Raw genomic sequence first — 12,913 nt, forward strand, 5'->3', positions numbered from 1 at the left:
TATTATATATAGATGATTACTGGCGGGGGAGGGAACATACCGAATGTTCCACCCGAAGGGTTTGAAGTGCTATTGAGGGAGGGACTTACACCCTCCCGAAATAGCATTTCAAACCCTGAGGGTGGAACGTTTGGTACATGTTCCCGACAACAAAAGTCATCATCTGTTATATGGGTTAGTCAAATACGTCAACGTCAACGTCAACCACCAGCACAACGCACTCGTTCGCTCGCTCGCGCAGAACCAAATTCACTGCGCGCGGTCCTAGGCCCTTCTGTCACTTGTTACGCAAAAAGGTTTTCCCATGGGAGAACATTACAAAAATGTTCGCCCGTGGGCGAACATATTCAACGAATGTGCCTCCATCACGTGACTGTGTTTAGTGACTGTGTTTAGCCAATCACTAACCGGTATTTGACTAACCAATTTGATATAAGTCTTTTTCTACACGCATACATACTAATTATCAGACGCATGAAGGCAAAATAATTCTCGCACTCTAGAATAGAAGTGTGTGCTATACTGTTTGTCAAAAAAAACAAACAAGCAAACCCACCAAAACAACGAATGTTTAGTGGTACGGTACCGGTATAAATATCTAATGGTATTCATGACGATTTCGATATTTAATGATGAATATCAACGATCAAGATCAGTCACTTTGAGATCCGTTGATATTCATAAATAAAGCTGACTGATATCATTAATAGCGTGAGCATTGTTTTTCGATCATCTTCTGCAGAGTTGGCGTGTGCATAGCAATAAATTTATTTAGAATTCTAGTGTAGTTCACACTTCCTTTGTTTATATCAGCTAGATCACGTAGGGCTGCAGAAGGGTACTGTGTGCTAATACAAATAAGTTGAGATCCGTTGATATTCATAAATAAAGCTGACTGATATCATTAATAGCGTGAGCATTGTTTTTCGATCATCTTCTGCAGAGTTGGCGTGTGCATAGCAATAAATTTATTTAGAATTCTAGTGTAGTTCACACTTCCTTTGTTTATATCAGCTAGATCACGTAGGGCTGCAGAAGGGTACTGTGTGCTAATACAAATAAGATAGCCATTTCATACAACTATACTACGTTAGAGCTAAAACGCATTTCAACTATGCCCGCTAACTTTGGACTACTTGTAGGTCTTAATTAAATTCTGAATATGTATCTGCCCATTTCAGTGTATTGCAATCATGCCGAGTAGCAAAGACTGGCATAAGTGCGCCACGAGAGCTACTTTTTCCGAATACATGTAATTGTTTAAAGTTTCAATTTTTGATGCAGCTGAAGTGGCTTGCGAGCGGAAAGTTATAGATTAATTATTTTTTTCATGTATTCATTTTTTTTTGGTATTTATTTATTTGTTTTTATTTCAAAAATATGATATTACTATTGTTGTATCTCCGAGGCATCATGCTTGCGTGTGTTTTCTATGTGTGTGTTTATTGTTGTTCTTGTTGTTGATGATTGCATCACTGTATCAGTCATTGCAGTAAACTCTAGGCATAACTCACATGTTCGGGTTTATGTTATTAGCGCTTTATGCAGTCTGGACATGTCGAAAGTGACGGCCTTTGTGGTAATTTTCAAGTCAACAATATTTGTAACGATGACAAAGGGATGACAAATGCTTTTAAATCTTGTGATTTCTGACACGTCTAGGGAATTATCTAATCAAACGAATAAAGGGCAATAAATGGCTCTTCATACGTTACCGAAAACACATGTTCTGTGTTTTAATTCTCCCTGAATATGTCGCCGGCTAAAGCAATTGGAGGCTGGAGAAACACAAAAGGAGGCATACGGTTTTGTCTTAAGCCTTGGGAAGATTGTAACTACCCGAACCATTATCCAACACTGATCCTGTCCGGACGGCCTACTTTCGATCATTTTTGGCTCGACTTCGCCGATGGTCGTCTGAAGATCGGTCACTATGGCGACGATACTCCCCTCATGGACGTGGCTGACCCGCTCACTACACAGATCAACTATATTGGAATTTGGACCGGATTCGGTTCAGAGGGTGACTGGAAGTTTCATTCATTTTGCTCAACTTAAATCCTCGAAACTGACGATATACACTTCGGGAACAAAAGAAGAGAAATCTATAGTCCATGGAAAAGGTCTACAACTCCAGAAAACGAGGGGGGAAATATCTAATTTAGGGCCTAAAAGACATCGTTCTTCTCAGTGTAAGTGGAGTTCACTGGTCACAAGACTCCTTCGCCGATGAAAATCATTAGTACAGCAAACAACGTTCATGCAGAACGAACATCTGATTGCATGTATTATTTCAAACTGCTGTTGATGTTAAATGAAGAATCGAGGCCTATGCTATTTGTGGATGATCATAAGTGATGTTATTTGATAAACCGAGAGTTCACCGGCGGGAATTCTTAAACGCCCTAAGGCTATTCATGTTTTCCTCGTATAAACGTATAAATAGTAGGCCCTAATCATTCGGCGAAGACAGATTATAAAGGGAGTGTGTCATATGATTTCTTGCTCGACAGCAGTATTTGATACATTTTCTGCCGGCTAAGTGAAATAGATCGGGACTCAATCAAAAACAAATTTGTCACCGAAATAATTTCGTCTCGAAATTGTTATTTAGTTGACAAAATTGTAATTTTGTGACGAAAGAGACCGTGCGACACTTGGCGCCCCATACTTAACTACGAGCTTATCCTCGAAGTTCAAGATCACCGTCTAAACGTAACTATTGGTTAGTATATAGGAGATCTATTGTTAATTAACGATGTTGTTTATTAGTGGATGTATCACTATTTTTCTGAAACTTTCATATCAAAAGAAAGTATAATAGAACCATGGCGCTACAAAGGTAGAACACCCACATGCTCTAAATGGTAATTTTGACTTGAAAACGAGCAAAAAATAAAAAATAAAATAAAGGTGAATGCAGATGCTTTTTAAATATGACCTACACAACTGCATAAACATAGGTTTGCACTTCAAATGAAAAAACAAAACAAAACAAAACAAAAACGAAAAGGGGAAACCTTGATAATCTTAACCTAAGGTTTTGGCTGGTCACTCATAGATATTGCAATGAATGAAGAAGTTTATTGACCAGATCATGGTAACTTTTTTTTAAATATATTTTTTTCCCTGCGAAAAGATTCATGTGTACATAATGATTATCGGCGAAACGTCACATTGATCTTTGGTTTCAAGACTGAAGATAACAACTGTTGATATAAAAAGTTTAGACTATGTTAGTACTAGACAGAGGGATTTCTTAAATCTCTGCATAGATTATTATATGCAGCATGTGGGACAATTTTGATAGTCCCATGCATGCCCACAATAAATTAGTCATGATAGTATTATCATTGGCTGCGCAACGAAATCTGTATACATCCAAGGGTAAACACGAATGCCTTGGCCACCTTGCTCGCAAACAGTGGCGTGTATGACGTAACAATTATCGTAGATTTCAATCCATCCAATATGATTATGCTAACGTACCAAATAAAAGAGCAGGTCACGTACAGCCACACATCAGCAGAAGTTCTTTTTCATTTCCTTGTCAGAGTCAATATAGATAAATAAAAAAAGTGTGCTCTGAATAAATGGATATTTTATGTCATGTGTGTGCATTGCGTGCGTGCTCTTGTAGTTCTCATGTATTCAATTTCTTGTTGGAATGAAATGCTTCTACATTAATGTTTTCCTTAGGGAAAAATATCACGTTAAAATCAATATCTTTCACTACATACCAGCTCATGCTCGAGAAAATGACGCTGGGGCTAGAGAACGACAAAGCAACGACAAATAAACTAACCGTTAGGATTATTTCCTTCACATTAGAATGTATGTATATATTATGTAAATATATGAATATGATTATATACACACACACACACATAATACAACTGTATATATATCATATATATAATCTATATATATAGATTATATATATATATATATTCACTATATATATATATATATGTATATATATATATATATATATATATATATATATATATTTACACACACATACATACTTTGCATCATTATATGGGTATATAAGCACAGTTTCTGAGTTTTATAGTATTCTCTTTTCGTATTCAAAGGATAAGGTTTCTTTGGTTGGTGCTTGTTGGTGTTTGTGAGAACAATTGGTAATCGTTCTTAATGGCGCCACTTTGATTATGCCAGTAATAAAATCAAAAACAATAAAAACACTATTTAATTTTGTTTTCGATTTGATATTCAAATCGAGTTTTATAGTATTCGCTTTTCGTATTCAAAGGATAAGGTTTCTTTGGTTGGTGCTTGTTGGTGTTTGTGAGAACAATTGGTAATCGTTCTTAATGGCGCCACTTTGATTATGCCAGTAATAAAATCAAAAACAATAAAAACACTATTTAATTTTGTTTTCGATTTGATATTCAAATCGAAGAGTACCTTTGATCCTTGCTTTGAAATTCAAATTACATATCAGTTTATAGTCATTTAAATGCATTGTAATGTATAAGGCCTTTATCGCATAATCACACGAACACACACACACAAACAAACATACACACACAAAGAATAGCACACTAACACACAGACACACACGCACACCCAGGCCCGAAACTGGGATTTTAATGGAAGGGTTCAGAATCAGAAAAAGTTGACCTTTTAGTTCAAGTTTATGTTCCACATTGGGGGCGAAAAAAAAAAATTATTCTGGTTCCGCTTCCGGGCTTAACCAGCTGACAAGGGGAAAAAAGGCTCCCCGTGCAATTGTTTTTGGGTTTGTTTTTTTTTTTTTTGTGCCACTTTCTGGGTTTCATCGGTTGCAGCGCGATTTTCTGGTACCACTACAGTGGCCTCACAAAGATGGTTTCTCGGTTTCTATAACAAAAATTTATAGGGGGCGCATTTTTTATTTTATTTCTTTTTTTTTGGGGGGGGGAGACTAGGCGGGCATACACCTGGAATGCATAAAAAAGGGGAAGGCGGACAGAACAAGAGAAAGAGAGGGAAAGTAACTCTTTGTAAACGAAGCAAAAGATATCGCACTCGAGCTAAGGCATAACCCTTAATCATGGGGCGTACATTTTTGTACTAGTGCCTTCTGTAGTTCAGTTAGTTGACCACCCGGCCCAGCAATCCAGAGGTCTAGGGTTTGAATTCCGATGGAAACCCATATTCATCATTTGTTTCTGGTTAATTTTGGTTTTCTTTATTTCATTATGTATATGTATATGTATGTACAGTATATATATATATATATATATATATATATATATATATACTATTATATATAATGCATTGTACATTACCTATAAGAGACAATGGGCATATAAACCAATTGAAATTTGCGGGAATGATTAACGTCTGTAGCAGAGCATTTTTTTTTTATTTCTGTACTTTTGTTACTGTAATCACATGACCCTAATGGATAATGAGAGCTATGACGGGTATAAGGTCATTGATATGTGTTGGTTGTTGAAATAAAGTGCAAACTTCCTTCCAGTAGTCAAAATAAATGATAAAGCATCAAACACACACATCTAACTAGCTTCAAACATGAAAAACAGCTGTGGCAGCACTTTTCATCTCGTACTATTCCAACGAATCACTTCAGCTTTCACACAATTCCTTCAGTAGTTTCTTCTATTTGCTCCTTCTGACTCTTTCCCGTTTCAAACACAGAGTCGATTTATCACACTCGTCATTTGATACAAAAAAGGACAATATTATTGTTCGTCAACAAATATTTTAATGATGAAATCAATATAAAATTGATTTTCTCATAATTTTCTCAATACAAGCAAACACACACATCTGCGTATAAGTTTCCCCTGGCCATGTTAACATCCCTTGTAAATATACGTTGTTGTTCGTCTATTGAAATTCAGATTCAAACAATAAAACCGAAATGTCGAATTCGACAGTGCGGGAACAAAAAATACATGAAAGAAAAATGAGACCTAACTTTCATAATTGGATGGTCCGCGAACATGATTCTTCAATTGCATTTCTAAACGACAATGCACGTTGTGATGGAAACATCTGAATTCAATCTTCAATACGTGTGTGATAAAATATTAGACAATTATCTTTGTGTTCCGAATCAATTCTTGACGGACAAGTGCTTTCAGGGTTACATAAACAATGCTTATACCCTTGTGTGATGGTCAAGGGCGAAATGAAACTGACATGCGACCAGATAGATATTACTTCAGTGAAACCACATGATTAAATAAATCGTGGCTCTTGAAAGAAAATCTTTCATATGAATTCAAACCACATAATTAAATAAACCGTTGCTCTTGTTGTACAGAACATTTTCCATATGAATTCAAATGAATGAATGATTTGATGAGCACTTCATCGCAGGATGATACTTCACATGAATCTATCATCTACATACTTCATGTGAAAGCATGTTGCTACACTTCTTCCCCCAGTACACTAGATATGTTCGTAGCGAGTGTCTCAACGTAAAAAAAGAGTCATAGAGATATCACTTCAAGTGTACTTTAGAATTATAAACTCACCATCATTATAACGTTCAATGACTTGCATTAGAGAAACAATCCAGTATATATCTCCATACACATACATTTCTGTTCAGTGTATACGTAATATTTTTTTTTCTTTTAGTCTCAGCGTCGCCAAAAGCAACGACAACAACAACAGCAACCAAAAACATCTTGAGCAGCATCAACTGTAGATGGCGTCATCATATGCCGATGGCTTCATTAGTCGACGATACTCCTCCGTTCACACTGCCGTTTCACATAATACACCAGTGGTATTTTGAAATGTACAGAATGATAATGTTACAAGAAATTCTACATATTCACACATTATGTCTACGCATGTCAAATTCTGAGAGACGTTGTTATTTTTAACCGGCACCTTACTATCAACACACATGCCTATTGCATACACTTATGTTGATATTGGCATGTAAGAGTAATCGATATCTCAAATACAGAGAGCGAGACATACGCACGAATTGACAGCGTTCTTCAGTGTTATCAAGTTCATAAAATGATACATCGGTTACCATGATCACACACAGTATATTATTTTTTTTTGTCTCCTCTATGTTAATATTTGGACACACACTGAGACATCTCCTCTGTAAATAGGTAATAGCCATACAGCCCTCTGAGTATGAAAGCGAGACAAGTGTATAAGCCTTCGTATGGTTCAGCTTCCAGGCGTTACTCGGTGGAATGTTTACAGATGAAGAGCATCCACCTAGTAATGATATCACAGAAGTTATCATTCGACGTACAATCAAACCGGCTAATCAATATCCTAGATTCCACACTTTATACATGAGACACTTAAACATTCATCAACATGCAAACATAGGCGTAATATAAACCAAACTATGTACTCTTAGGTTGATAAGTATCACAGGAAGTCAAAGCATAGTAGTAACTATAATCAAAGGATATAGACTCCACTCTCTGAAAATATTTTTACGGAGAAAAATATACGCTACATGATGAAATAATTCGATTTCAAAATGAATGTCGCCAAGGTAACTGAAGTAACAGCAAGTGTGTACTGTCAATATCCATTTATGTAAGCGAGGAAAGCAAAGTAATGGAGTGCATGGCCAAAGTACAAGTATGTATATACAAGGCTTAGGCTCTTCTGGATCACAGGCAAATTAAAACAATTCTCCACAACATGCACTTATTGATCATCTTGGAACCTAAATCTAAAAAGTTCCCCAGACACAAGCCACTATTAAGTTTAATTTCAAAATAAAACTTGGAACATTCAAAGCTGAAAAGCAATAAGGTCCCACATTATATTGGAGAATCTTAGTCTCTGTACAAATCACTATACCACGGTCAAAACATAAGTACCAGCACAGCCAATATTATTTTCATATAATATGTGCACTTCGTGTTCAACATTTCGGTATAACTAAAATGCAGAGAAATATAAGTATATTTCATGATGTAATGCTATTAACATTTATGATCAAAATCTCTAAATATAACAAACATTCCCGTTTGAAAGTCATAATTGATACGTGAAAGGAATGCTTGATATACGTATGAGCAATTATTATACCCTAAACTGTACAAACATGTAAATACATGTAAATGCATCTCTTAATACAACATTCCCGTTTCCAAGTCAAAATTGATACATGAAAGGAATGTTTGATATGAATATGAACATTCTAATACCCTATTATTTAAACATGTAAATACATCTCTTAATATAAAAAACATTCACATTTGAAAGTCAAAATTGATACATAAAAGGAATGCTTGATATATGAATATGAGCAATCATATACCTTAAATCGTTCAAGCAAGTAAATACATACATCTCTTAATATAACAAACATTCACATTTGCGAGTCAATGATTCTGTTACCCTAAAACCGTGATTGTTTAAACATGTAACTACATACATCTCTTAATACAACAAACATTCACATTTGAAAGTCAAAATTGATTCATAAAAGGAATGCTTGATATGAATATGAGCAATCTGATATCCTAGATTGTTCAAACATGTAAATACATACATCTCTTAACATAACATTTACATTTGCGAGTCAAAATTGATACATACAAGGAATGCTTGATATGAATATGAGCAATCTAATACACCCTATTGTTCAAACATGTAAATACACAAATCTCTTAACATAATTATGTATTCACATTTGCAAGTCAAAATTGATACATAAAAGGAATGCTCGATATGATAATGAACAGTCTAATAACCTAAATTGTTCAAACATGTAAATACATACATCTCTTCATACAACAAACATTCACATTTGCAAGTAAAAATTGATACATTAAAGGAATGCTTGATATGAATATGAGCAATCTGATACCCTAGATTGTTCAAACACGTAAATACATACATCTCTCAACATAACATTCACTTTTTTACGAGTCAAAATTGTTACATTAAAGGAATTCTTGATGTGATTATGAACAATCTAATACCCTAGATTGTTTAAACATGTAAAAACATGAAATACGAAATACGTTTATCTCCAAATATACGTACTTATCGAGCTTTATTAGTGCTTATAAAGTTTCGCATTACCTATGTGAAAATGCAGCATTATGCCATAGCTTAATAAAACTTCACAGTATGATATTCTCATCCAAATGTGTGTGATAACAGCTTGCTAGAATGATTTCTATGTACAACAGTCACACAATGACATTGAGGGTTCACGAAATTTTAGTCTGTGATACTGCATGGCAGACCCCACAATCTTAAATTCATATACAGCTCATGTGATAAATATGTATACAACGATGTGGCATTCAGCAAAAGACTATCTGGTTAATCATTAAAACCACAAAGGAGATACTTATCGTACAGCTTCAGGGATGGTGATTTCTGCTCAACTTCAATAATTTCCCAACGAGAAATCCACAACAACAATGTCATATCAGTTTAACGGAAGTAATCATTTTATGTACAAATCTGCTTTGACCAATTCCTTGTCAGGTCTTAACTGTCATCTGAATCACTTTGTAGTGCAATTACTGTTTCGAATGCTGACGAAAGATAAACTCATGATTTGAAAAAACAAAACAAAACAATACACACACACATCTTAAAGTACAAAACTCACAAACACATCGATTTTCAAGCAGCAGAAACATATAGCGTTTAAATTCTGCACCTTTATTTAATGTTTAAATCAATCACCTACAATTCCAGGCATTGAAATAAAAGTATTTTATAGAAACTTATCACTTGCCTGTCGGTGAGAGATATTGGAAATGATTGAAGAAATATGTACAAATTAGATGAGTATGAAAATTAATATATAGTGTTAATAACTCCTCTTAAGAATTACCTTATATACCTTTATCATTTAACAGTTGCTTCATTCTTCTTAACCATTACATGTACGCATTTAAAGTAATTCAAACTCTGGGTATCTAAACTACGCCGTAGCGTAATGCAAGAAATACAGACTGTGTGTGTGATTATAGAGAATCTTAAGTTCACGTGATCACATAGACATTTCAGGAGCTCTTTATAACATGCAAAATACTAACTCGGAACTCTTGCCTAACCCCCCCCCCAAAAAAAAACAACAACAAACAAACAAACAAACAAACAAACAAACAAACAAACAAAAACCTTTGTACACATGCAACTGTCTATTACATTTAGCCTATTCTAAGCTCAGAATAAACTAAGCATACGCATATATTCAGCGTTAATGTTTTACATGCGTACGAGAATCTTAATCTTTTCAAAAAATATCACAAACCATACTATGGATTTTTATTACTTTTCCTTTCTTTCTTTCAAACAAAAGTTCAAAACAACAGAAATAATACAGCACTAAAAATATATATACACTAGAAGTGTTCGAGATATCATTACATTTTTTGATAGTTTATTAACATCCCTCTGAAAGCCTACATTGTTTAAACATGTAAATATACAGCGTTATTTCTCGTGGAATATAATCAGTTATCATAATAGTATTACGCCTAGCATATTGTGTTAGTGAACATACACATGAATACACCTTCATTGTGCGACAATACTTGCAAGAAATGCTGTCTGTGAGTATGAGGAATGTGGTATGCTATCATTCAAGCAAGTAAATACAAAATCGTTTCTCTAATACAGAAGATGCACAGTTATAAATATTCATTTAGTGCTTTTCATGCTTATAACGTCCACTGTAATTATGTAAGTAAAAAATTAAACATGAAGTCATGCCATTTTATATAATGCGCGATATCCTAATAAGTAATTATGCGTGATGACAAGAGCTCGTCAAAATGACATATATGTACAAAAATCAGTGTGATTTCAATGTGCTATGTTGACTAACCGGCAGAAGTACCATTCATATGTCGGTATAGTTACACAACGCAGTATTCAGTACTGCAACCTGTCATAAATATCAAAGAGTAAGGTGGTTCATTGTAAAGACCATAACATGAGTTATTTACAGCACCAGGAATAGTGAATTCTATTCAACATTAATAATTTCGTCGTGAGAAATCAACAACGACATACCAAACAAACCAGCATCAAAATGTAAGCAGGGTCATTATATTGCTACCTACACGTACTTAATTAAAGCATATCCATTAGTTAAAAACTGTACAGTTACTGTAGCAACATGGTCTGCACATCTTTGAAATTAATATCTGTCAACCGTCAGTTCAAATATGTACGTAACCTAGCAAGAAAATGCATCGCGTTTTCATGAAATCCAAAGGCACAATTTTGACTCCATCATAAAGAATAAGGCAAACAAATCGTGATAAATCTGAGTAAAATATGAGACACATCGTTGAAAGCGAATCACCACTGATTATTGGTAATTCACTTCTTTCGCAACACAATATACGCAACTATATACGCATGCATAATTTCAATATATATTAAAGAGTCAAGAGCTGTCATGTTCTAAACAATGGTTATATAATTCTGCACTGAGGAATTTCATAGACTAATTACCGCTTTCTAAGAATAGGCAGAGGCACCGGCTCCTTAGCAACCACCTCTGCTTTTACGAATTTGTTTTATTCTTATCTACAATACATACAGTGAAAACGAAGAGAAACATATCGAACACAGTCTAAAAACTTATCATTCAAAAAGGCTCAATGCAAACCCCATACCTATATACTGACATTTCAAAATTTCTTACATTTTCTTTGAGACCACAAAAAAAAAAACACCACCAAACAACGTATAGCTTTGGTGACATTGGCAATAACTAACAGAAAAATATGATTGCATGATGAATTCACGAGTTATCCCATACGTGACGGGCGCAAGGCAATAAAACAAAATCATATGCTTGTATTATAATGCTACAAAGTTATAACGTGCGTAATTAATTTACGGTAACAATAAAAACATCTTGGACCGCAGAAATTCAACGGCAATATACTTGACAAGAGTAGCACACTCTGAAGCAAGCGCTAAGGTAAACATGCCGTACACTGAAACATTCCTGTACAACAATGCAGAAGATGAATAAGAGTGTAGAAAAAATATATATCTCATGCTTAACATTATAGTGATGCTCGTCAAGTTTGTCAAAAACTCACGAAAACAGTCAAAACACGAATATAGGAATTACACATTTTTGTCAGTGGCCTCATTGACATAACGCGAAACTGCCTTTCAAAATGAAGGCCTAAAAACTTGCGGAAACTCTTCACTTGGAGCACTATCACGACTGTATTTGAATCATTGACCAGAGAGTCGAAAATATTGTACAAGCTATAGATGCACTGTCATTCGAACGTACACGAAGAATTGATTCATACAGATACCTTTATCGAAGAGTCCATAGTAAACAGCTATTACACTCCATTGACATAAATTTGCACATTCAATACAACACATAATACGTTGAATAAAAAAAAAAAATATTAAGCACTCAATAACTAATCCCAATATTGGTATATACACTGTATACACTTGAAATTTCAAAATTTTGAAAACTTCTTTCTCCCGTATTCTCCATCAGTAAATGACCATACGAATACTATAATGAAACATGGCAACGATCTTTTTTAATGTAAAGTGCAACCGTTACGAATACCTTTCTGTGTTAAGGGTACAAAAGTACGCCATCCAAATATCATTGCTTTTAATTCACAAGATTACTAGTATACATTGCATTGTGAATCAAAAGAGGATAAATCAATGTGGAAACATGAGTAAAGACAGGAACAAGCGGCAGGTATTCTCCACGGGTACATTGTATATACAATGTAATAGATAGTAATTCTCTGGGATTCACAGTTTCTTGTTCCACGAAGTTTCAAAAATCATTGCAACATCCCATAATCACATACTTATACGGTTATCAGGTATTTTGTATGTGTTTTCAGGACAAATACATCAACCTCAAAGGGAGGCACACTCGGAATCATTGTGCGGATGA

At 34.7% G+C, this 12,913-nt stretch overlaps 1 protein-coding gene across 1 annotated transcript in view; it reads left to right on the forward strand.

Annotated features, from left to right (window-relative positions):
- The window catches only part of LOC140235293 (uncharacterized), a 40,320-nt gene extending 37,891 nt beyond the window's left edge, over positions 1-2,429 (forward strand). Inside the window, exon 23 of the mRNA XM_072315323.1 lies at positions 1,769-2,429. Within this exon, the coding sequence (XP_072171424.1) occupies positions 1,769-2,058 (290 nt within the window). The 3' untranslated portion in view covers positions 2,059-2,429. The remainder of the gene's footprint in view (positions 1-1,768) is intronic.
- The last annotated feature ends 10,484 nt before the right edge of the window (positions 2,430-12,913 follow it).

This window comes from Diadema setosum, chromosome 11 (genome assembly GCF_964275005.1).
Source record: "Diadema setosum chromosome 11, eeDiaSeto1, whole genome shotgun sequence".
In the NCBI taxonomy this organism is placed as follows: Eukaryota; Metazoa; Echinodermata; class Echinoidea; order Diadematoida; family Diadematidae; genus Diadema; species Diadema setosum.